Here is a 26,984-nt window from a genome sequence, read left to right as displayed (position 1 = left end):
GTGAGCTTTATTTCCTGCATTCTCTGCCATTCTGAGTGCAATGTATAACACTATAATCAGTGTTATCAGTGTTATGAGGCCCTTTCCAAGAAAAGAGCGAACAAGTAGGAGCCGAACAAAAAAGTAGGGAAAAGTATGGCCAACTTTAAAGTCTGTACTGTAACCATTGACTTTGTAACAACACAAAGTTGACAATTTTCCCTACTTGGCAGTGGAGACAAAGTCGTTGAGTTCTCCTCCCATCTCTTCCAGCTGTTCCAGGGTACGAGCCTCCCCAGTGGACTGTAGGCCAATCACCACACACTAAAGAATAATCAAACACATAGTTGAGACTTTGTTTAATCATAATATGGGTAAATCATGCTTGGCAAATAAACTTGTCTGGTTACATTCCTTACTGACATCCAGAAGATGAGTAGCATTGTGTTTGAATTCAAACTTGAGTTTTAAAGCCATTGTCAATCAACTGGAATTAAGCTGATCAAAATAAACAGGGAATAAATACTCAACACATACTTTTCCATCACTGATAGTCTCTTTAGTTCAACAAGTACTTTTCCATGCTGAAAGCCTCTTTGGCTAAGAATGATGTAATGTCATGGCTGAGACACAGATGAGGTACTATTTGACTGACATTAATTCTAATAGACCTGTTATAGTTTATCCAATGTGCTCTTAAATCACTATAATAAGTCACTTCATTTCAAACAACCCTCACCTTGCCATCCCGTATTGCCTCCCTGGCCAGCCGAACACAGTGTGGAACCTTGGCTGAGATACACAGATATTTGAAGAATCGTTGGTGTGCTGACCAGAACTGACCCCACATGCTCTTGCGTAGCTTGTGCTGGGCGCCAACAAGGTCAGCAGCTTCTTGAAACATTTCCCGTGCATCCTGCCACTGAAAAAAGTAAAACAGTGTGCCTATAATTTATATCTATAATAATGCCAGAAGTCCAACTTAAACTTTAAACATTTTTTTAACCAAGTTTCGGCCATTTTGGCTTGTGTCGTGCAATACAGGAAATGATGTCATGAACTGGCAATGACAAATCACATCTATGAAAATGTTGGAAGCTAATAAAGTGTGCCAAAGCTTACCAATTGTACAGCCTCGTTGTACATCTTCATAAACTCTTTGTCAATGGGGATTTCCTCGATCTTGAATGTGACGCCCTTAAAGCTCAGTTGCCTAGCAATGTACATGCCACGCAGCTTCATGTCCATGGCAACAAGCTCCATGGCACCCACACCTCTGTTATGTGGATGAAACATAAATTCCATTAATTATGAACAATTCTGTACATGAATGTTTCAACTTAAACTTCTTTTCAGGGGTAAAATAACTCCACAACAGAATTTTTAGAAAACAGTTATTCTCTTAAAGCTGCAATCTTACAGATTGACCATTTTGACAAAAAAAAAATCTTTGAACGCGACAATTTTAACGTAAATGACTGAAAAACAGTGATTTAAGACTGTTACCAAAAGATCAGACCACAGGCTGCCTATTTACGTTCAAAGATAAATGTTTGATGGCTATAAGAGTTACTAACGCTATAAGAAAAATGTCTGCTGTCTGCTATCCTAAAACAGGTAGAACATGTGTACAGTTAATGGAATTAAAATTATCAATGCTACCATGACTGAAACATGTACCAGGGTTCTTAAGTTCCGGTTGAATTGTCTCAAATTGTTACCAATTAGCCACTAATTATTCTACTTAAAATTCACTTATTTTTCCAAATTTGATCCCACCCAATTGCCATTTGAACGATCCATTTCGGTCAGCAGCCGGTTTTTATTGAGAACACTGATATACAGACAAAAGTTAAACAGCCCACCTTTTTTCTACAGCCTGAATGAAGTCGTTAAACTCTGGAAACGGGGTGCCAGGCCCCCAAAGTCCCAATCGGGTCATATACGCCATATTCTTGGGCTCGGACGCCCCTGTAGCACTAGCATATACCACGCGGGCCATGGGTAATCTCTTCTGTAGTTCCAGTACTGTCTGGCCGGTCTTTGTTGGTTTGCTAGAACCCACTGGACACAGGTTCTTGGCTTTGTGACACTCGTCAAATACAATCTTGTAGTGGTTAAGGTAGTTTATAATCATTTGTGACATTTCATCTGATTAACAGTAAACAGCTCTGAACAAACTAAATTTGATTAAAAAAGGTAAAAGTAAAAGTAACCATGTTACCCCCGGCTAGTTGCATAAGCTGTCGCTATCATGCGCTATACAACCAATTATTATGCATAAGTATCTTAGCATAAAGCGCCACCTAGTTCCTTATAGCTAGAATGTTTCTGCCTTGCGGATAGTGCTCTTCTTATTCAGGTCGTTGCATAGAAAACAAATTGTAAAAATGGGGATTAATCTTTTCGTTTCACTCTTTTGATTAACTTATTCAGGGTTGACACAAAAAGGAAAATAACATTCCTTAAATCTTTTCTGGACTTTTCACTGACAAATGCTACCTTTTTTTTATCAGCCTCCCACCTCCTCTTCAACTGTCCAATCCACCCATTTACAGTTTTTTGTGGGTTTTTTAGTCACAAACATAATTCAACAAAAATTCTTAATGATACACACATTAAAACTTTGATGACATAAGTCAGTGAAGATATTGGCTAGGATATAACTATCAATGTATAATGTGAATAATAAGTGATATTAATCAGTGTTTTTTCCCCCACTCTCAAGGGAATGGTGGCGGGACCCTTTGATAGGGGAAAAATAGTGTTATTATAAAAGGGAATAAAATGCTAACATGAGCCATATAATGTTCAACATGTTTTCCAACCTTGTATTCAACAAACCTATCAATATATTCTTGAATGGCACTTCATTGCTACATTTGTTAAATCATTTAAAATGTTAAGAGGTCAATGCTACTAAAACAAGAGCACTGCGAAACGGAGCATTATACGCCCGAAGAAGATTCGGCTTGAGGTCTTTGATAAACATTTAGGTTATGCTATTATACTGCTTATTAGGTGTGAAGTGTTTACAACAAAGGCTTAAACTTCCAATATTGAAACGGAATTGCTAACGCCCCCCAGTGAAATTAGCCTTTGAGGTACGGACCTGGAAAGCATGCTTGACAAATCCTTTTAATGTAGAGATGATTTGAAAGTTATTTGAAAATTGCTTTAGTAGTAACCCAGTTATGGCCTGGACATGGAATTGCTAATGCCCCCCCCCCCCATGGTGATTCTAGTGTTTGAGGATGGACCTGGAAATTGTGCGCGACACATCCTTTTAATGTCATGATGCTTTGTATAAAGTTATTTGAAAATGACTTTATTAGTGACCAAGTTGTAGCCCGGACACGGATTTGCTAACGCACCCCCATGGTGATTCTAGTCTTTGAGGTATGGACCTGGAAATTGCGCGCTACACATCCTTTTAATGTAGTGATGATTTGTATAAAGTTATTTGAAAATCGCTTTATTAGTTACCAAGTTATGGCCCGGACACGGAATTGCTAACGGACCGACAGACGGACAGACGATGAAGGCCATAACATAATACGACCCTTCGGGCGTATAAAAAAGTGTGTGGGGGGATTTTTTTTTTTTAAAGGAAAAAATTGATACTTTTTTCAGGAGGGGGATGGGGCTGAATTTTGGCCAAAAAAGGCCTAAAGCAACCCACTGTTTATTCACAAGCTAAATTTTCACAAATAAAACTATTAAGTTATGTAAATAAAACTACTAAGTAATGGTGCATACATACATTTTTTTTATCAAGTTATGCAGTTATATATAAATCAGAAAGATTAATACCAAAACCTTTGCACAAACTCACCCTTTGATCATTAATGTGAATGTTAAGTGATGCTAAGTGAACAAGCCACATCCTTCAATTATGATGCTTTTAATTAAACATCTAATATCCTGATGTAAACATACATGTACATGTCAATGTGAGCTATCAAAGAACTCTTGTTCATGAAAAGATGGGAAGATATTAAACTTTTGAGTTTTTAACATGAATGTAATGTGAACCTAAGTAAACAAAGCACATGATTCACATTTTGCCTCTAATTTAAGGAAAATTATTTCCCCCAGATTTTTCTGAAATTTCATTTTTTTAAAGAGCAATTTTCAAAATTCCCTGACATATCACTGAACAAATACATATAGACATTTGGAAGGACGCTTATCAACGTTTTATTAGAGTTTCAATACCTTCTGAAAATCAAATCAATGCATGAATGGACAATTTGTATGTGTATACAGATAATTTACACACATTAATTCCAGTTCTCAACAGTGATGTTCATGTTTAAAAACTTAGTTGTGAAGGCTTTTTCATCCAAAAATAATATAACAAAATGAAAATCCACCTGAGTCATTAAAATAATATCATCAACTGAAATCATTTATAAATCCCTCGAATATGACATCGTTTTTTTTTAAATTGGGAAGGTTTAATGTTCTGCCTAACTGATAACAATGTATTTGAAGTTGCAAAAAAGGATACCACACCATCAAAGTCTTTCCCACACCACTTGATGAGCTGTTTGAACCTTGTTCTGTACTTCCCCGTGGAATGGCTTTCTCCGATGAGTGACGAGTAGGTGGCAAATATCACCCCCTTCTTAACACTGCCATTTTCCTTACCAGAGATCTTGGCATACTTGAACTGAAAACCCCCAACATATTTTAATGATTTATCATACAATTTTCAATCCGCCAATTGTTCAGAAAATGGTTAATGTTAAAAACATTATCAACAAAATCATTGTTAACTTTCAAATCTTTTCTGCTCTGAAAGTTAAAAAGATACACTTGTTAAAAGGGATGATTTATCATGCAGTGTTCAATGGGAAACTGTTCAGAACTTTGTTAAAGTTAACAACATTGTTTACTTTCAAATCATAACTGCTCTGGAAGTTTAATAGATAGCACTTGTGATCTGCAGCATCTGTAACAAGCTTTGAGACAGCTACTTCAGATGAACTTGTTTTAAAATATATGAGAACATCATTAAATATTTGACACATAAAGTTAACAAAAATGTCGCTAACTCTAACGAAGATCTGAAACTCTGCGAATTTAATTTCTACTTCAATCAGATTAGGAGAATTTACATGCTATAGACATTGTTGGCAACCACAGTACTTATTTCCATTATACTTCATAATTACCGTGGGACAATTGATTGACAAAATCTTGTTTATATGAATATGTATAAGATAGGGGAGACCACTCCTCTTCCAACGAAATCACATGTTACAATTAAATACTCTTCAATAACCCCTTAGTGCGAGTAGCCTCCATGGTCGAATGGTCTTGACATTAATTGCAACACAGACGAGCTCAAACTCAGGTGACCTACCTGAACATTGTAATACCTTATTGAGAGCGTGAACATCGATCTTGCTTGCACCAATATCCCTCAGGTCTCTCTCAGCATCAACCCTCAAATCATTGGAAACACTCAGCCTAACAGGACAAACAGAAGATTCAGTTCATAAGGTACAATATAACTAAATGCCATAATGTTGTCAAAAATGCACTAACTACATTTATATATATATACATCTATAAAATAGATTGAGAATGCAACTTTAGACCGACATTTTGTTTAAGTCTGAGTAAAGTACATGATTTGTAGTTGTTATACATTGAATTCAAACCAATATCTGCAACAAGAGAAAAAAAATCCTGAATATCTCAAGAGATAAAAAAAAATTGCTTAACTAGATCTTTGATATCAGGCTTGATGCAACATGGATTCTGTGAAAAATTAATGGTACCTTACTTCAAAGTGTGAATTTAAAAAAAAAAAAAACATGACATACATTTTAATTATTTAATCAATAAGCTTTGAAATTAATTCTAAGGAAATACATGGTTGTAATACATATATATGTGAAATGCTAGAAATATTTTTTTTTGTTCTTTAGCATTGCCTGTTCACATCAAAATTTATAGGGAATTTTGTTCACGGTGTAGTTCAACTGACCATGATTGTTTTCTGACAATTTTTGCTACACTTTTAACGCAATTAGTCATGTTATACTCTGGTTTGTCGATTCAAAAGTCTGATTTATAAATAGCTTCAAAGTTACCATATAGCTCTCTTCCTTCCCAATAGGTAATTTTCAAAGATGATTCCAGCCAGCGTACGCCCCTTGCCAACACCTGCTCCATCGCCAATCAGGAAACCAGCCTTTTCCCCACTGGGCAGTGTAATACTGTGTCTCTGTGAGGCATACGTGATCGACTCAAGCTGAAGAGCTGACAATTCCCCATAGTCAATTGTGCTTTCCGGAATCGAGACTCGGTAGAAAATATCAGGGGGTTCGATACTTGACATGGAACTGGTTTCTACCACAGGGTCTGGATGCTTTATTCCTAGTTTTACTGAAAAAACCCACAAAGAACATCAAAAGTGTTAATGCTTTAGTATAACATAACATATTATATCTTAAGCAAAAAAAGAAACATATGTGTTTAAAATAACAACCAGAGCGTGTAAACATACAATGTAATATACTTAGAGAATTTGATACATTTTTGAAAATTAAAGGGCCACAACACCTGAATGAAGATCGTAATGAGGTTGTTTATCGGAAGAAGTCTGAATATTTACGCCTATAACATAGTGACCCAAATTGTATTAAGAAATGATCAATTAAAGAGCTAACAAACTGAATTTGGTCAAGTTTTGAAAATTCATAGGGCAATAACTCTGAAATTTAAAATATTATCTGACTGTTTATTTAAACTGGTCAAGATTATACCATTCACCATTGTCGACCCATGGATAAAGATTGGACAAGAAATGCTGGAGTAAGAGGGAGGAAAAAGTGAATTTGGTATTTTTTTTATTTCAAGGGCCATAACACAAGAGCGATTTGTGTGATAAGATTGTTAATCAAACTCAGTCATGGTCAAGATTTGATCACAAATGCTCACAAATTTTCATAAAAGTTTTAAGCAGGATATAAACACGATGAACTTTTACAAATGATGATACTTAAGAACTTGTACTCTGAGTACAATGTATTTCTGCCTTTCCCAGCCTATCGACATACAAGAAAAAAAGAGATAATCTCAGGTTTTTAGATACTAACATTTAGCAGGCATTTACTCATTGTACATCTCTGCTTTTCCCAGCCCCTTGACATACAAGATAAGAACAGATAAACTTATGCGTTAAGACACTTACATTTAGCGGGCATGTACTCATTGTATGTCTCTGCCTTTCCCAGCCCCTCAACATCTTCCCCTTCTTCCTCCTCCTCCACCACACTACCTGCGCCGCCCGGAACCTGGGTAATTTATGGATTATGTAATATGTCTTTCTTTACCTTTAAATTCATACATTCATACTTAAATAGATGCCAGTACAGAAAATATTTTGATTATAAAAGCATATCTTATTGTTTTATTTCCAAGTTGTTTGAAACTCTTCCAGTCAAAGGAATGCAAGACCTTTCTCCTAAAGTAGACCAAGGGCATTGACATCATGGCCTGCAGCTGCATTTTTTCGGTAAGAGATTGTGTGTATACTACACTACCAACCACACGTTTTTTGCAAAAAAGAGGTTGTGTCATTGCGGTAACCATGACCCTTGTCATGCGCGTGATCAATACAATGTGGCGTATAATTATATGATATTTATTATTGGTGGTTAAAAATAGCTAGTGACGTTTTTGAGAATTTTCCACAGAAAACAATGAAAGAACCATGTGCTGTGAACTTTGAACGCATTTTTGACCCCAGTCACTTTCAATCGCAAATTTCCAAAATTTTTTGGGTGAAATGAATACATATTTATCAATGTTTATACTATATCAAAATAAAATGCAATTATTCAGTCATGATATAATCAAAAATTGTCATTAAGAGCAGAAGTCACGTTCTGATATGCATGGACAAATGTGACAGCATTTCTTGTGGTAAGCTAACTTCATAAAAATGTTATGTTTTCAAGTTTATCAAATATTTTTTTATTGATCTGAAAAAACAATAACAGCAATTAACTGTAGCCATCATAATTGATTAACAGCTATCTTAGTTACCATTAATTAACATTTCACTGCATCCCATATAGCGCTGACTCAATGTTGGCCAAATTATAGTAATGAACATGGCGTGCGCTATGCTTATATATCGCTGGGTATTGTGAAACATAGATTAAACAGATATCTCTGTGATGAGGAAAATTAAGACAAGCAAAATCTGCAAAAATACATACGTGTATATGAGAAAAAGGGTCTGTTTTAAGTTTTGCATTCGTGCATGGCTAATAAATTTACATAAATTTGTAAATATATTTACCGCCGTTCGATGATGTGAGTTCATATTTGTTGTAAAGGTTTTTAATCTCATATCCTGCTGTGACCACATTCTAGACAAGTCTTTTCCAGTCATTTTTACAGATGCAATATTGTGTACACTTTGCTGCATCGCTGACAGAGAGGATATCCCAAATGGTTCATTTAGTGGTAATCCATTCACGAACGAAGGATTGTTAAGCACCATTTTACTTGCACCAAGTCCCGGCTGCCTTGATATTATCAGAGGCGGAGAGTCTGTGTTTCTCTCGTTCAACAAACTATGTGGAAAGTTTGAGATATTACTGTATGTTGACATGTTGGTTGGCACAGAAATACTGTGTTGAAGCTGTGGAGGTCCCGGCCCAGGACTATTTTGGAATGGCCTCTGTATCACCCGAATGCTTGGACTGCCTGCGTTTAACACAGACTGACTAGAAACCAGTCTCCCTGTCTGGGGAAGAGTACGAGTGACAACACCGCCCACTGTTGTCGAAAGAGGTTTTGTAATCTGCATAACATGGGGCTGAGTTTTTAAAATGTTTTGGTAATCCACACGAAGAGGTTCAGGCTTTACTGTAATCTTTGCATTATTGGGTTGCCTGGACTGAGTAAACTGCATGAACTGGTTTTCATAAGAGCTTGTTGTGGCCGCTGGCTCAGTTTTGATGTAAGTCACATCTGGCTCAGTTTTCACATATGGCTCTGTCTTAAATGTCTGCAATAAAGACGGACTACTAACTTGTGTCCGGGTTTGTTGCAAAATATGTCCAGGAATTGTTTGTTTAATCACATTTGGAGCAGGGGACCCTGTTCTAACAACCTGAGTACCACCGTTTGATTTCTGAACAATAATCTTTTGCGAGCCAGTTAATCCTTTAGCTGCATCGGCACTGATGGTGAAAGACCGACTCTGGGTTATGCTTCCATTTGGACCGACTCGTTTCACTGTGATAATCTTTTTGCCTGCTGGTGTGTTTGTTGACAGGCCTGATGCTGCCGAAATGTTTGGGACAACCTGTTGTAACTGTCCATTAGGAAGTCTTATCACTGATGGGCTTGAAGCTGACCGCTGGATGACATTAGCTGCAGGTGAGTTTGGTGGAGCAACATTGGACGGCTAAAAATAACACAGAAATGTGAATAAAAAACAATGAACAACAATTTTTTGCAACTATAACATGTCAGGTTTACAAATATATGTATAGCAGTAAAAAATTCAGAAGAACCAACAGTTACTGCTTCTGTTAATAGAAATAAGAGTGCCAACTTTCACAAAATACACCCATCCTAATTTAGGACACCATGTTTGGTGATAAATGGTTGTACATGAAGCCAAATTTTGAGAGTGGACACGGAAAATACAGTTTTGACAATAGAGGGTCATATACCGGGAGTAACAGAGATGACATGGCTGGTTATCAAACCTGACCAAGATATTCTGTGTTATTGAACTTTGGTCAGATGACCCCCAAAATCAATAGCGGTCATCTACTAGTCAGGGCAAACCTTCATGTCAAGTTTGATGACCATAGGTAAGGAATTGTTAAATTTGCCTGCAAGGTCACTGTGACCTTGACCTTTGACCAGATGACCCCCAAAATCAACAGGAGCCATCTACTGATCAGGCCAAATCTTCATGTCAAGTTTGAGGACCATGGAAAGGCATTGTCAAATTGTCACTCGGACAATCTTTTATCATTCAAGGTCACTGTGACCTTCACCTTTGGCCCGATGACCCCCAAAATACCGGACATCGCCCATCGGCCTGTATGCTGTATGCTAATATTACATTCTTCTTTTTTTTTAAACAGGGGCATATAAGTATAATTTGACCGTTGTGAAATATAAGATTTACAATGTACATAATCATGACATTCTTGTTATGTTTACATTCAAAAAATGATAATTCTTTGATAACTTTTAAGATCGTAATTTAAGAAAAACACGGGTTTATATCATTAAACATGTATTTTATTGAAGCTTTAAAATCAATTATTTCTATCAAAACCACAAACACAGTCCTGAGCTTTTAGTTCAATTCTGAATTTTCATTCAAGTATTACATAATTTACAATACACATCATATTTAACAAACAAACCACAGTTACGATCCTGCTTTGCTGCACAAACTGTTGGAACTGTGTGGTCACCGCAGGCATGGGTATGTCATTTTGTGCTGCTAGCTGCTTTAAGGCATTGGAGAACACAGGCTGACCCTGGCCATTTACGAGAGGAGCCTGGGTGCTTACGAATGTCTGCAATGTAAGATAAACATTTTTACACAAAGGTATACCTTGTTCCAATTGAGAGATATAATTAAGACCAAATGTGTTATTTCATACAAATATTTATTGATTAAAAATCATTATTAAAGCTCATCATTAAAGCAATGGTATTTTTTTTCTGTCCAACTTGGGGCTGAAATTTGGCCCAATTTCCAATGCTTAAACATACTTTTTCCCTCAAATGTAAAAAGAAAATCCCCTTATTTATGTTTCGAATAAAAATATAAATATATGTACATATTTTCGTTGCTGATTTTTATTATAACAATATGAAAAAGTTGGTTTATTAGAAACAAACTTTATCATATTCTTTTTTCTTTTCTTTCTATTGTTTTTATAGCATTCTTCTTTATTTCTTGGCAAAATTTTAATTCCAAATTATAGTCCAAACGACACAATTTTCCCAATCAGAAATTCCCCTGGCCCCATTCAAAAAATTGGTGAGAAAAACAACATAACTGTTATGTTTCAGTTATGAATATGAGACTCACTCTTGGATGAACAAGCTCAAGTTCTCACTACAGGTGCTTGGCAAAAAAACAACAAACCCTGCTTTATTAATTCCTGAATTTGAGCAAGCTTGAAAAGCATTTAATTTTTATCAGTGCAGGACTTGTGGGTTTGCGCTAATTTCTACCACTAATGATATAAAAAAGTAAACGTAATTGGACTAAGAGATCAAATACTGACGTAAAATGCTATTTGAATGAAAATAGAAGATAAATAAATAATTCATCTTAGTGCCCTATGGGCAAAGCTACTGATGATACATACTTGCTGAGCGGGCACAGTTTGTGAAGGTTGTACACTAGGTGGTGTGGAAAAGTCAAAATCAAATCCCTCTTCTCCTGTTATACCCGATTCATCTAGGGCTGCTGATAGTATATCCTACAATTTACAAAGCTTCAAAATATACTAGATGTCATATTACACACAAGTCTAAAATTAAATTTGAAATACAACTCTCCAACTATCACATATACTGTGCTGTGGCATACTTTTTTTTGTAAAAAAAATGACAAATCATTCCTTTAAATATCAGTTACTCATTTGCTGAAGGGAAAGTAGAGTCAGATACAAGATATTGGTAGGATACTCTTTCATAATTCAAACCTTGGTTCTTGAATAAGACCAGTGTAAAGCAAGATACATGGGAGATAATGTTCCTGGGTTTCAACAAGTATGAAGTACAGTACTTCAACAAATTTCCACGGACTACCCTCTAATGCCAATCACCAGGCAATGAAAACTATTGATATCATTCGTAATAAATAATAAGCAAAATGCTTTGCAAAGGGCCTTCTTTTACATTTCATTAAATAATAATGTTAAACTTTCACATAATAATGTGAAACTTTTACATGTACTGATGATGTAGACAAGGAAGTTAACAGTATTTTTTAGAAGTCCTGAATATCAAGAACTACTGGAAAACCAGACTGATCTTTTAAATATACGTAATATTTTTAGTTTTAATATTTTCAAAGACATAATTCTATGTTCATTACATGACATTTATTTAACAATCATAAAATCAGGTGTTGCAAAATAATGTTAGTCAGTGAATCATTTGATGTTTACATCATTTTAAAATCCTTTAAAGAAAGTGTGTTATTGAAGTAAAATTTGTTTTAAATAATAAGCAACTGTAAATGAATAATTCATAATTAAAAATAAAATGAATTTGTATCTTATATAGGGGTCTTTTGAGCTCACTGACCATTTTGGTAAGAGAACCTTCAGCGTGGTCACTGCTGAATGACGACCATTTCAGAATTTACCCACAATGCTTAGTTAATCTCGAGTCTAACATTATTGAAAATTTACGGATTCCTTCTAATAAAGGTCGATTTTTTTATTCAAAATCGAGTAAAATTTAATTGTATTTCCATGGGTTCAAATCTCTTTGTTTTGGGAACTCACTTTATTTTATAACAGTATTATTTATGTTTAAAGATTAAAGCCTTCATTGTCGGTTCCCGAAATAAATGCCGAGCTGGAAGCCAGACGACGTTTGAAAAGTCGGTTTTTATTTACACATATTTACATGATTTAAACGTTTTAGGAAAAGTTGAACGGTGTACTATTATTAGCAGATTGTTTAATAAACACAAATCGTATAAATACAACATTGTAAATGTATGAACATCACATTTATTTATTCTTTCTTTCTGAAGGTACAGGTTCGTTCACAATAGTTTCGAACCTCCCTCTTCGCTCCCGCCACTTTGTCACGAAGACGTTACTGTCTAAAAAACCTTTTGTTATCAACGCGTTATAATTATTCATTTATCAGGCATGGTTACTTTCACGATTAAGAGCTTTCATTTTTTGTATTTTTTTTCTGCTGGGCATTTGCATATTGAATATTAAAATTACATTTATAAAAAGGGCTTCAAAACAGGTTGTTGGTTCCTGAATATGATTTGAATATCACATACACAAACTTTCAGGATTGGGATTAGATGGCTGCCTTTATGTTTATAACACGAAAGAAAAATTATCTTTGACAAATATTATAATACTGATATTAATGAAGAAAGGATCCAACTAAACTGTTATCACATTTCTACATCAATCTCTGTTCCACTTCAGGAAATCATGGCCACTTCCAAGTTGAACTCTTCACTTATAACAGACTTTTTCCCTCAAAGTCCAACAGCAGAAAAGGAGAAAGAGGATTCAAAGTCAACACCAAAGAAACCATCAAGTTCTGGTATGAGAATGGTTTTAAAGTAAAAGTATTTTTTCATAAATGATGGGTCTGACCAGCGGACCCATTCCCAAAGCAAAATATATGATACTTTTCCCAATCTTCAGAAAAAATCCCAATCAAAAGTAAAAAAATAAATATGAAAGTCTTTTTACCTATACTGGTTCATTCAACATCCTAATAAAGTATGTGATGTAAAGTTTTGGGGATAATTGAATTTAGAAATCATTGATTTTCATCATATTCAGAGATCAGTATGAAATAGTATCTGTCATGATTTTATTAATAATAATTGCAATAGATATTTACACCCAAAGGATTGATAGCTGTTTTATGTCTTTTGAAAGGGAAAAGACACAAATATTAAATGATTTCCTCATTCAGAGGAGACTGAAAAGCTTGTTCCTTTAACTGTGAAATTTCCCAATATAGGCATATTCATGATGCAAATTTTCCCAAAATGTCTATGGTCTTATTCCCGAAATGGGCAGAAAGCCCTGATGATTAAGTTTATTTTAATCTGTTTGTCATAAATGGTAAATGTGTGCTTCACAAACCGGCCAAATCTTAATTCTTTATCATTATAATGATACTTCTTTATAATAGCGGGACTTCAGTTAAAGGAAGTTTGGAAGTATATAACTACCTGGAAATGGGTTAAAACTTCCAAACTTAAGTACAAAAACTTGTTTTTGAAGAAAACTTCCAAAGTCAATAGCTTGGAAGTTCAAAATATCAAAACCTGGTCAGGTGTCAATATTACTTTTAAGCTCACAATTTCAATCCGTTTTTAAGAAAAATGAATTGTTATAACATAAATCTGTGAATTTGTCAAGATATAGCATCAAATAATTTGATTTTTAACATACTATTTAATAAATACGGGAAAAAAAGAAATTGTATTCGGGGTAACTTAAACTTCCAAATTTCAGTGAAAAACTTCCAATATTGATCGTCAGGAAGTTCATACTTCCAGTTTTAAATTCTTACTGGAAGCCCTCTTATAACACTTGGAATCTTTAGTAAACTGCTATGGCAGGCAGTTTTTTTTAATTGATAAAGTTATATTTTTTGGTAAATGTCGTTCGCTCCCAGGAGCTAGTGGTTTGACTATAACGGGTCATTCAGCCTAATTGTGTATGTTGGATAAGTCTTGTTGAATAACTGTAAATTTAGCATGGAAATACCCAGGAATTTCTCTTCTATCACCAGCGATTAAATTAAGTTGATTTGTCATGTTTTGATGTAAAAAAAAATCAGATAAATGAAATAATTACTAACAATGTACCCTTATAAGCACACATGCAGGAGTATTTACTATATATAAATCCATTTCTCAGGCAGTGGATATTTCTGAGAAAAAGGCTAAAAAGTTTATAAATTGTATTTGTTCTGTTTAAACTTTTAAATCAAATCCCATATAACATTTTAAAGAAGAGTAGACTGAAATGGACTAGGCTATGTTTGTCACTACCAGGGCTGAAATGTTAACTGGTCCAAAATGACCTGCATTTAGACAAAAAATCACTCGACACACTTCAAAGTCATGCTTTAATAAAGAAAATTGACAATCTGTGTAAATTACTATTTGTAACAACTGTAAATCTTGCCAGACTGGGAGTCTCAGACTTAGTAAACAATGCAAGTACATTAAAAAAGTTAACATCAATAATGATTGATTTCATAAGATGATGGTGACAGTCATGAGTTTTTGCATTGCAGGAGGCACAATTGATGAACGTTTATCAACATCCTCCGTGGTTCTAACTCCTAAACCAACTCCAGAAAAAGATGAAAAGACCGATGATGCTGGAAAGGAAGAAAATCAAGAAAAAGACAATGTTGTAAATGCTGAAGGAGATGCTTCTAAGCCTGACCCATCTTGTAGGAAGGTATAAATTTTAATTTAATTCTAGCCTTCATCAAATTTTGACTCCAAACTTTTAGAAAAAGATGCCCTGAAATCATTTGCAAAGTTGGTTTAATGACAATTTTTTTTATTTGACGTAGTTATTCTTGTCAGGGATGTTTCGTGAGATGAAAATAAAGAAATTTATGCAATTTAGTCTGAAATTTGTACAAACATATACTTGGGGTTTATCACAGTCTGTATGCATCAACCTCTTATCATTATGTCTTGTAACATAGGCACTTACAGAGAAGCTTACCAAGGAAGATGAGAAGCCAGCAGAATCGCCGAGACCTGGTTCACGACGGCGGAGGAGAAGGAAGAAACAGGTGGCAAATAATTCAGAACCGACAAACAGCAACTCCCCTGCAGGACCTGCAAAGCCTAAAGCTCCCAGAAAGAAGTATGTGCCTTGTGCATATTATGTGAGATGATTTAAAATTGATATGTCATACTCTAGTATAAGGAATATGATATTAATCAGTAATAACCTAAGCGATGTCTAGTAAATATAAATGGTTTATATATATACCGGTATGTAACATTTTATCCTAGGATTACAATAGAAGTTCTGTAACTTGGCCCAAACCATTTTTATTGGCTTTCATAGATATTCAGTAGGAATGCTCAGCTGAGGGTCTTGGGACCCTCAATTTGACGAAGCGGGGTCAATAGTCATTTTATGGGTACCAATGTAAATGTTTAACTAAATTAAATATAAGCAGTAAAAAACCCAGATCATACAAAAAAAATTTTTTTTTTAAATTGAATATTTTACACCCTTGACATTAGGGATTAAATAGTGATCAGGTATTGTCAATTAAAAACTAGTTATAAAAGACTGGTGTTGCCAATACATTGCATAATCTTGGAATTGATAAAGTAGAAAAAGATGTTTGAAAAGCAAATCGAAATCATGTTTTTAGCTAATTAGACACAAAATGTTATCATTGAAAAATATTTCTTTAATTACAACATAAGAATTAACTTTCTTGTTCATTTATTGCTTTGTGTAAACTCTTATTTTAAACATTTTATGAACATTTGATTTTGATTTATCATTAATTTATCAGTTATGTGACTGAATTCCAGTCCCGACAGTTGATCCAAATACACATAATATGTTTGCAAAGTCTTATAGCATATATAAATGTAATGTAGCATGCAAGAATGTGTCACTGTTGTGTATTCCATCAACTTTTTTATCAGGAAAGCAGAAACACAAGGCATGAAGAACACGCTGGTTGACACTCGGGTCACGGACTACTTTGCAGTTCGAAGGAGTGACAGAAAATGTAAAACAGAAATAGAGGTACAAGCACACACAGATTGTTATGAAAGAAATTGTTATTATTAATGTAAATAAAGGAAGTAAACCATGTTGGGCAGAAAATACTAATTCAAAACTGATAACAACAGTTTAAGTCAGGCTTTTAAGTTTAAAAAAAGACAGGGTGCTATAGAAAAGGGACAGGTTGTTTTGGGAGAATTGTGTTGGGTTATGAAAATTTTTATCGTTACGAATTTGACACTAAATATAAGGATGTGTGCTTAATGTAAGTAAATATTAAGTTACAACTGCCAAATATGTCAAGATTTAATGCATAAATTTATAATCATATATTATGTTTTAATCAAACAAAAAAGAGATTTGACTATCGTAAGCAATTAATTTTATAAACGCAGAAGGGTGCTCATGCTGGTCTCAATGAGGGCAGAAGGTAGCTACCAAAAAAGTACAGGGTCCAACTCTCTTCCATTATAACTCTTTATCTAAAACTGTATGACTACTCCGTGTTGCATGAGAATATAATTTTAGATTTATTTGGTGATCTCTTGCCTATAAAATGCATGTCTCTGCATTGATTTGAACTTTAGAGAATATTTTTATGCCCCCTTTTGAAAAAAGTGGGGTATATTGTTTTGCACATGTCGGTCGGTCGGTCGGTCGGTCGGTCTGTCTGTCTGTCGGTCGGTCGGTCGGAATACCAAATGGTTTCCGATCAATAATTCTAGAATGTATTACCGTAAGTGTATTTTATGAAGCAGTGTTTAAATTTTCTTATTTTTTCAACAGAAAGAAAAGGAGGTTGATCTTTTGGACAAAATACTCACAGGGTGTGAAGATGGACTGAAGGTATTTAGCTTGTTTCTTTAGATTGCCTGTTTCGAGGTATCATGATAGCCTTGGTCTCGTTGTCTTGAAAAAACTTAAACATTACTAAAACGTTCAAGATATCGTCATTATATTCAAATGAAACTTGGTATAAATGTTGCCAAATACAATCCGCACATGTCCTAATAAAACATGACTCGCAAATTTGGCTTTAACTACAGGGATGTGATTTTTCGCATAATCTCAGATTTCTGCAAATTTAATAGCTCCAGGGAGCTTTTTACCGATTAAAAAAGTTAACGGGTAGCTTTTGGTTGTTATTTTATTTGTTGTTTATATAATAGTAATGAAACTCCAGTTTGTTGAAAGTTTAAAGTCAGACGAGCCCTCCAAAGGGATTCTTACATGCCAGCTTTGCTTCTGTGGCAGAGTGCTTTGATTCCCATCGGGGGGATCAGGGGGCCTTGAGCGCACCCATAACCCATTGCCAAAATGGTTTCAGCCCTTCTGCTGCCTGGTCAATCACATCCCTGAATAATTATGTTGAGTTATTTCCCTTGTATGGCTGAGTAAATCATAACAGAAAAGTATTGGCTTGTCACCGCAGAGCTTTTGTTTAAAGATTCAGTAAAATGAATTATTAAAGGAATATTTTCCAAATTCTGTCTTGCACAAGTTTTTTTCGTGAACTGATTTAAATAGTTGCCAGTTTTTGTTTAAAGTTTCTTGAAACTAGGTTCCATTGAAATTATGAAGGGTTTAGTATTGTTTTGTTTATTACATTCCATAAACCATGTTTTAAAGTGCCACTCTTATTCAAAATCAATACAAACAGATGTATAACTAACATTTTAGTGTTAAACCTTTTACTTCTTACTAAATTATGCATTTATGGAAAATGTTAATTACTGATAACAAGATTGTAACCATGTTTTTAATAGCTGAAAATGCAAATAATATTAAATGATTGGTGAGTTATAAAAGATTTAGTGTGATCTACTATCGTCTCATAATGGAGAAATACCGTGTTTTCTGCACCTTTCTTTCAAATGAAACTCGGTATCAATCATAAGAACCATTGTTTTTGACAATTATTCATTCTTTTAAGTTTATTTAAAAAATTGTATTAATTGTGGTAAATCTTGTTTGGGAGTTGCAACTTTAATAGGATAACAGTTTTGCAAGTAGTAGTGCAATTTGAGTTACTAGTGTGGTTACAAACTTAGTTGGTCATATTTTGATATATGTTGATACTGGAGTGTAAAATTTACCCAAATTATTATGAGAAATTGTGCTCTACTTCAAATCCCCTGATATTGAATCAACATGTGTTTAATCTGAGGGCTATCAAGATTGGTAGGAGCAGTTTCACACCTTGGAGTGATCTTCAACAGAAGTACTGCACTGTTGAAAATCTCTTCCAGGTACAGAGGTGCTCCTTGAATTCTGGGTGAAACAGCCGCCTGTATAACTTTCCAGATTTAGAAATAGGCCTTAAAGATGCTATCTTACTCCCAAATAAGATTTACCACATTTAATAATTTTGTTATAATATTCCAAAAAAGGATGAATAAATGTCTTTAACAATGGTTCATATGAAGGAAACTGAGTCTCAATTTGAAAGAAAGGTGCATAAAACACGGTATTTCTACCATTTGAGACTATAGTAGACCACAGTTAATCTTTTAGCATTCACCAATCATTTAATATTTTTTGCGCTTTCTGCTATTAAATACTCGGTCACAATCTTGTTATCAGTAATTAATATTTTCCATAAATGCATTATTTAGCAAGAAGTCAAGGGTTTATCAGTCAAAATTGATGTTTGTTATACAAGTGTATGTATTGATTTTGAATAAGAGTGTCACTTTAAAAACAATAGTTTTGATTCTTTCCAGATTTAGAAATAGGCCTTAAAAACAATAGTTTTGATTCTTTCCAGATTTAGAAATAGGCCTTAAAAACAATAGTTTTGATTCTTTCCAGATTTAGAAATAGGCCTTAAAAACAATAGTTTTGATTCTTTCCAGATTTAGAAATAGGCCTTAAAAACAATAGTTTTGATTCTTTCCAGATTTAGAAATAGGCCTTAAAAACAATAGTTTTGATTCTTTCCAGATTTAGAAATAGGCCTTAAAAACAATAGTTTTGATTCGGGTTACGTGACCCTACCTACTAAAAAGACCCTGACCCTACTGTTTATGTTTCCTTTTGGAGTGTTTGTTTTCATATGTAATTTAAAACCTTCAAAGCTTTATACAGAAAATTAATTTAACGCCATTCCTCAATGATGGCAATAATGTTTTTACATAAAGTTTAATAAGAAAAAACAATAATAATTCAAATAAAATCAACCCTACCTTTTTGTGAAAAGATGTTACCCTAACCAAACAATTTTTCTTTCTTTTTTGCCTCATGATGAAACAGCAAAAACTTTAAAATGATCATGATCTTTTACAGGTGGTAGAATTCGATAACAAAGGTCGCGGTGTTGTTGCATCAAAGGCGTTCAAGCGTGGAGACTTTGTAGTAGAATATGTAGGTGATTTGATCAGTATACCCGAAGCCAAGAAGCGTGATGAAAAATACTCCAAAGACCCAACCAAAGGCTGCTATATGTACTACTTCAACTTTAAGAATAAAAAATATTGGTAAGTAGGATTTTTATATAGGTGTACATAATCCCCCCATCAACTTTTCAAGGCAGACATAATCCCTCCCTAGAAGGTGGGGAGGTATTTGCACATGTTTACCCGTCATTTGGTCCATACACTAGAATTGTAGATACGGGCAAAATAATAGTGCATTATGGTTTCCCAGTTTATAGTGAGAATATTTAGCATGCGAATGTCACTTTGTTCGTACAATAGGGTTATTAGTACTGCGTTTTGATCCGTGAGGTTGTATTTGACTCGAGTGGATTTTTGCAGATTCAGATTTCAAGAGGTGCAAGCCGAGTGAAATCAAAATGTTCAAAAATTCACGAGAGTCGAATACAACATTCCGGATCAAAACGCAGTACTAATAACCCTTTTATTATATACATTACTGGTTAGATCACTTAAAAGCCACATGTTTTCATAATAAATGTCATTTTAAAGACGCACTTTTTTGTATTATGACATCATTTTAACATTGCGCAATGATACTTGTTATGACAACCATATTTTGCGATATGTATTGCGTGTGGATTTATGATGGGAATATAATAAAGATACATATATACCGACGCTATTTTAAAATTAACTGGGATTTGGAGATCCATAGACAAACCCAGTAAATTTTTAATGGGAAAAATACACAAAAACTACAAAAGATACATGTGTCATAAGTGATGTGATACAGCAGTTTATAATAGTAAGATTCAGTGGGTTGTACACAATGAAATCAATTTTATGCAAGTTTTTTTTTACAAGTTTTTTTTTTTTCTTGCAATTGCATCATCTGGCGTTTAGTCCCTTTAAGATAATATGTTTCTATGTGCATCTATCAAGTTTGAAACTATGTTGTGCCCCTTTAGAAATACAGTGTTGACCTCACTATATTTAGTATTGTTTTTAAGTCAATTTAGGTATATGTTTGAGCTTGTTTTTGCCTAGATTCATCATTCAATACACCCGATACACTACTGCCCATTACTTGGTTGTACCGTAGAGAAAACTCTTTATCATGAATGAGGCAGTTTCATTTGTTCCACAATGAACAAATGTGAAAGTATGCTCAGACACTGAAAAATATTTTGCAGAACCCGGTCAACCAGTACACTACAAATTTTATAACAGTACCGACAGACAATTGACAATTTTCTTCTTTTCTTGCAATAGTATCATGTTGTGTCTGGTCCCTTTAAACAGTGTTCTTGTTCTTCATATCCTTCAGTGTCGATGCAACGGCAGAGTCAGGAAAATTAGGACGCCTTCTTAACCACAGTAAATCCAATGGAAACTGCCATACAAAGGTTGTAGACGGTGGAAGTCGACCCTACCTCATTCTAGCTGCCTCACGAGATATTTCAGTTGATGAAGAACTCTTGTATGATTACGGAGATAGAAGCCAGGCCTCCCTCGAATCTCATCCGTGGTTAAAGTCATAGCTCGTTTTGTGTGTGTTTTAGTATGTTGTTTCCATTCTTGGATAATCCAAAACTGCAAATTTTACATGGCATGGGGAAAGAGCTTAGATACCAAGCTCGTTTTGTGTGTGTTTTAGTGTGTTGTTTCCATTCTTGGATAATCCAAAACTGCTAATTTTACATGGCATGGGGAAAGAGCTTAGATACCAAAAATGTTTTAAATCTATTTAACAACTGTTTATTGTAATATGTGTTTTGTGTAGGGCTCATATTCATTCAATAGTCGACAAACCAATGGTGTTCTGTTGTTATGTTATAAGATACATGTAGATTTCAATCAACTTATGTGGCAAATGTTCACCGATGATTGTTGAAAGTGAAACTTACACAAAATCTATCATATATACTTAACAAATCTCCTAACTAGACCTGTCTACCATTTTCGATTTCTCTGTATTGGCTTAAATCAACACAGTACAAAATATTTTTTATATATAGAATTAAATACATACATGAGTGATCAATTTTTTTACATTTGTGGTATTTGAAGACTGCACATGTGTTTTTAACGTAAAACTCGAATACTTTTATAAAATGAAAGATGATTTGATGACAAAGCTTATGGACGGTTGGACTACTTATGTGCTTGGAACAAAACTAAGGTGTTTTACTATAGCAACAGGAAGAGCTCAACAAGTGGATTTCAAAGCTAGTCTAGTTTTCTCCATTGGTCAAAAACTTGTTTGCGGGAGCTAGTGGCCTGGTAACACTTACTGCGAGTTAAAACTTTTTTAATGTTTTGTTAAATTCTTTTTTGGTTGAATATGAATTTTTGGTATATGGATTTTTGCTCTTTATAGTGATTCCTGAATTATTGTGATATCTTCCCTTCTTACATAAACAGATGATAGTTTCATTTAAATTGTTCAGAAAAGAATACAAAATTTATAACCATATATGTATGGGTCTAGTTAGATGTTAGTATACTTTATTCTATTTATAGAGTGGATGTATGTCACTACGGTATTTTAAAACATGTACACATGTTAAACATGAAGTATGTAAATGAATTTTAGTATTATTTTTCTCAAATTTCATTGTTCAAATTTTGTTTTTAGCAAAGGGCATTAAAGGATTGTTTGTATGTATATATATTGTATGCTTATGTCAGCCTGATTCGAGACATGTGTATACTTAACACTGGCTTAAATCAGAGCATTTAAATGTGTGTATTGAATTTGACTTCATAATGTAATATGGTTTATATATAAGTATTGTGAGGTTTCAGTTTAAGTCTATCATGAAGTCGTGTAAGTTTATAGTTGGGGAATTTGCATTAAAAAAAGGCAGAAAGACCTTGAAATGGATATAAGGCCAACATTAATTTGCTAGATTTTCATTCTTTTTTTTTTAATTGGGGCCGAAAGTAACATTTTATTTTTATCTTTCTGAGTTGACTGTGTTACCGTTGAATATGTGTTCATGCTTTTTCTTATTGCATAAGGGACAATATATATACATGTGTTTTAGACGAAACATGAACATGGTCATAACAGATCGACCGTAGGTATGAATAAACGCTGTTCCCGGACAGTACCAGACTGATACACAAATATTGACCCTAGTTCAGCATTTTTATTTGAGCAAATAAAATTTATGGGGCCTCTGAAAAAAAGAGGGGGCAAGCGGGGATGAAAATCTAGCAAATAGTTTATAATGGCCTAAATGAGTTTGGAAACCATTTCAACAGGGTTCTTTATCCCTATACTATGCTTTGGATCTGAATCTGTCATATTTAACTACATTTTCAGGATTGGGGTTTCCCATTCCTGAATGGTTGCCATGATAATATTATTTACGTAATTATCATTTCTGCATCATAAATCTGCTAGCAAAACGTACGGCAATACAAATTTGTTAGTATTCCACCATGCGCAATGTTGCCTTATTCCACTCTGGTCATGTTATGTCATAACAAGTTTCATTACGCAATTTTAACATGATTTTCATGAAACATACCAAAAATATTGTCTTATCAGAAATGCATTTTACGATAAAATAATGTGTATTTTTAGTGATTTAAACCAGAATTATGTATGTATCTATAAAATGGTATTTGTACTTAGTTTTGGCATGTACATTTTTGCAGATTTTGATTTCACAAGACTACATTGTCTGCAACCATGGTACTTTTTTCCATTACACTTCATGATAAATATCACAAGTAAGTTGACTGACAAAATCTCATTTTTAGGAAGATTTTTTAACAATGAGTAATTATTTTTGTAAATATTCAAAAGCCATATTTGTTAGAACATGATGCTGTTCACATGTTAATCATACTCTTTTTGTGTCGCCTGAAAAGACGACATATAGGGGTTACTTTTGTCGGTGGCGGTGGCGTCCGCGTCCCATTTTCGCTTGTCCGGGGTATATCTCCTAAAATATTGGTGGTATCAACTTGAAATTTCATATGTAGATAGATCTAATTGAGGGCAAGTGCAGTGCACAAGAACTGTTACTCTTGCTTCCATATTTTTAGAGTTATTGCCCTTTGTTATTTTTTCATGCTTAAAGTTTTGTCCGGGGCATATCTTGTAGAATATAAGAGTTATCAACTTGAAACGTCATATGTAGATAGATCGCATGGAGGGCAAGTGCAGTGCACAAGAACTGTTACTCTTGCTTCCATATTTTTAGAGTTATTGCCCTTTGTTATTTTTCATGCTTAAAGTTTTGTCCGGGGCATATCTTGTAGAATATAAGAGTTATCAACTTGAAACTTCATATGTAGATAGATCGCATGGAGGGCAAGTGCAGTGCACAATAACAGTAACTCTTGCTTTCTTAGTTTTAAAGTTATTGCCCTTTGTTAATTTTCATGCTTAAAGTTTTGTCCGGGGTATATCTTGAAGAATATAAGAGGTATCAACTTGAAACTTCATAGCTAGATAGATCTCATTGAGAGCAAGTGCAGTGCACAAGAACCGTTACTCTTGCTGCCATATTTTTAGAGTTATTGCCCTTTGTTAATTTTCTGGCTTAGGTTTTGTCCGTGGCATATCTCGTAAACTATAGGAGGTATCAACCTGAAACTTATTCCGTAGGTATATCTGATTGAGGGAAAGTGCAGTGCACAAACACCATAACTCTTGCATCTATATGTTTAGAGTTATTGCCCTTTGTTAATTTTCATGCTTAAAGTTTTGTCCGGGGCATATCTTGAAGAATATAAGAGGTATCAACTTGAAACTTCATTGCTTGATAGATCTCATTGAGGGCAAGTGCAGTGCACAAGAACCGTAACTCTTGTTGCCATATTTTTAGAGTTATTGCCATTTGTTAGTTTTGTCCGGGGCATATCTTGAAGAATATTAGAGGTATCAACTTGAAACTTCATAGCTAGTTAGATCTCATTGAGGGCAAGTGCAGTGCACAAGAACCGTTACTCTTGCTGCCATATTTTTAGAGTTATTGCCATTTTCGCTTGTCCGGGGTATATCTCCTAAACTATTGGTGGTATCAACTTGAAATTTCATATGTAGATAGATCTAATTGAGGGCAAGTGCAGTGCACAAGAACTGTTACTCTTGCTTCCATATTTTTAGAGTTATTGCCCTTTGTTATTTTTCATGCTGAAAGTTTTGTCCGGGGCATATCTTGTAGAATATAAGAGTTATCAATTTGAAACTTCATATGTAGATAGATATCATGGAGGGCAAGTGCAGTGCAAAATAACAGTAACTCTTGCTTTCTTAGTTTTAAAGTTATTGCCCTTTGTTAATTTTCATGCTTAAAGTTTTGTCCGGGGCATATCTTGAAGAATATAAGAGGTATCATACTTGAAACTTCATAGCTAGATGGATCTCATTGAGGGTAAGTGCAGTGCACAAGAACCGTTACTCTTGCTGCCATATTTTTAGAGTTATTGCCCTTTGTTAATTTTCTGGCTTAGGTTTTGTCCGTGGCATATCTCGTAAACTATCAAATGCCACCTACACTTGAAAGTTAAATGGCAACATCACTGTCTATAAATGAATAAAATGCCAATCTAACAGCTATAATGTCGACAGTAAATAATTCGTCAGGCGACACATCCGACTCGCGGAGTTCTAGTTACACAAAGGTGTTTGATGATATTTTCATGATTATAATTTACGATGTTAAATCAAGCCATTCTTTTGTGAACTGTTTTTCTGCATGTACATGAAAAACTATCTCAAAAAATGTCCATTTCTTTTTGAAAATTTCTTCTAAAGGTTGTGAAATTGTTATGTAAAACATGTTCAAACAAGATACTCAATTTTTCCAGTTTCAGCAGCTGTTCAGCTCAGCTGTTATCTGGTTTATATAAGAGATTTCGTTATCAGCTGAATGTATTCCATTGTCAAGTTTATTGTTCAAAATGAGCATTTAAAAATTAACCAAATCTATTTACAAGTTAATGCCCTCTTAATCATGTACAAAAGCCCAGGTTGAATGTCATTGCCATCCATTAGCAAACTAAAGGGTTTTAAGTTTTTATTAAAAACTTAATATGTATTCATGCCGTATAAAATTTACTTTAGAAAAAGAGATAACTTTAAAAGCCTTTTTCCAATCATCACTAGATTTGATAACCAGCCATATTGCCTCAGTCACTCGACCCTTGAATTGGCAAAAACTGTCTTTCCTGTGTCTGCTCTCTAAATTTGACAATGTACGACCACTTTTCACCAAACTTGGTGCCCTGAAATTAGGATGTGCAAGTTTCGTGACAGTTGGCAATTTTGCTGTTAATCCCATTTGAGATAAATGTAGTTTCATGGCTTCATATGGCTGAATGGAGAGCATCTTACAGTGAAAGTAAATGTTTGGTCACCAAAACATGGAATAAAGATTACTAAGGCTCGACACAGACAGCTTTAACATTGTTTGAAAAATAAATAAAATTAAGATGGAATTATAGTTTTGTTCTAGTTTTCTCTTCGTCCAAGTGATAACTTGAGAACGCTTGGCGTATGGTCCTCAAGGTTGGCAGGGAAGTTGGACACCACTAGCAGATGACCCCTATTGATTTTGAGGTCAAAGGCCACAGTAGTGGTGACCTTGAACTCAAAAAGCTGGGTTTTGATAACAAAGTGTATGCTTGTGCCTTCAGTCCTTCGACTTGGTTATGAAGACTTGACAGATGATGTTGGAAGTTAAATAGAACCAATTCTGATCGATGTTCATAGAAATCTAAAATGTTGATAATCCGAAGCAGATTAATTTGAAGGTATTTAGGGTTTTAGATTTGTTTAAGAAAAAAGATTGGTATGAGATGCCGAATGTGTCACCGTCGGCTTGAAAAAAAATAATTTCAGACAGTCAAATGAAAATTGGTACGGTACACATGCTGCAACAGACACTATGCATTAATTATGCCCCCTTTTGAAAAAAGTGGGGTATATTGTTTTGCACATGTCGGTCGGTCGGTCGGTCTGTCTGTCTGTCGGTCGGTCGGTCGGAATACCAAATGGTTTCCGATCAATAACTTGAGAACGCTTTGACCGAGGGACCTCATACTTGGTATGTGTATTGGTCATCACCAGCAGATGAACCCT

At 34.5% G+C, this 26,984-nt stretch overlaps 2 protein-coding genes across 4 annotated transcripts in view; one reads left to right on the top strand and one right to left on the bottom strand.

Annotated features, from left to right (window-relative positions):
* LOC128230605 (protein strawberry notch homolog 1-like) overlaps nt 1–12,357 on the bottom strand; it is a 32,930-nt gene extending 20,573 nt beyond the window's left edge. For both annotated transcript variants that reach the window (XM_052943022.1, XM_052943023.1), the window contains exons 1-12: nt 12,310–12,357; nt 11,364–11,477; nt 10,404–10,559; nt 8,306–9,421; nt 7,190–7,292; nt 6,087–6,381; nt 5,367–5,457; nt 4,493–4,654; nt 1,845–2,086; nt 1,102–1,255; nt 719–901; nt 206–303 (exon numbers count right to left, since the gene is read on the bottom strand). In XM_052943022.1, the coding sequence (XP_052798982.1) occupies nt 206–303; nt 719–901; nt 1,102–1,255; nt 1,845–2,086; nt 4,493–4,654; nt 5,367–5,457; nt 6,087–6,381; nt 7,190–7,292; nt 8,306–9,421; nt 10,404–10,559; nt 11,364–11,477; nt 12,310–12,312 (2,717 nt within the window). In that variant the 5' untranslated portion in view covers nt 12,313–12,357. The remainder of the gene's footprint in view (nt 1–205; nt 304–718; nt 902–1,101; nt 1,256–1,844; nt 2,087–4,492; nt 4,655–5,366; nt 5,458–6,086; nt 6,382–7,189; nt 7,293–8,305; nt 9,422–10,403; nt 10,560–11,363; nt 11,478–12,309) is intronic.
* Nucleotides 12,358–12,568: 211 nt separating this feature from the next.
* On the top strand, nt 12,569–26,346 carry LOC128232909 (N-lysine methyltransferase KMT5A-B-like). 2 transcript variants are annotated; one of them, XM_052946711.1, is made up of 8 exons: nt 12,569–12,610; nt 13,185–13,305; nt 15,025–15,194; nt 15,451–15,614; nt 16,421–16,523; nt 17,289–17,348; nt 19,788–19,978; nt 21,207–26,346. In XM_052946711.1, exons 2-8 carry the CDS (start codon nt 13,191–13,193, stop codon nt 21,418–21,420), a joined length of 1,017 nt encoding a protein of 338 aa, XP_052802671.1. In that variant the 5' UTR covers nt 12,569–12,610; nt 13,185–13,190; the 3' UTR covers nt 21,421–26,346. The 2 variants fall into 2 exon arrangements, with proteins under 2 accessions (XP_052802671.1, XP_052802672.1); XM_052946712.1 differs by having other exon boundaries at nt 12,604–12,728.
* Nucleotides 26,347–26,984: the final 638 nt, after the last annotated feature.

Source organism: Mya arenaria, chromosome 4, assembly GCF_026914265.1.
Source record: "Mya arenaria isolate MELC-2E11 chromosome 4, ASM2691426v1".
Taxonomy (NCBI): domain Eukaryota; kingdom Metazoa; phylum Mollusca; class Bivalvia; order Myida; family Myidae; genus Mya; species Mya arenaria.
This window is presented reverse-complemented; position numbering and strand designations above follow the sequence as displayed.

Coding starts and splice junctions, on each gene's coding strand:
- LOC128232909 (XM_052946711.1), top strand. CDS start 13,191: ATGGCCACTTCCAAGTTGAACTCTTCACTTATAACAGACTTTTTCCCT. Junction 17,349..19,787: donor GGTGTGAAGATGGACTGAAG/GTATTTAGCTTG, acceptor GATCTTTTACAG/GTGGTAGAATTCGATAACAA. Junction 19,979..21,206: donor TTTAAGAATAAAAAATATTG/GTAAGTAGGATT, acceptor CATATCCTTCAG/TGTCGATGCAACGGCAGAGT.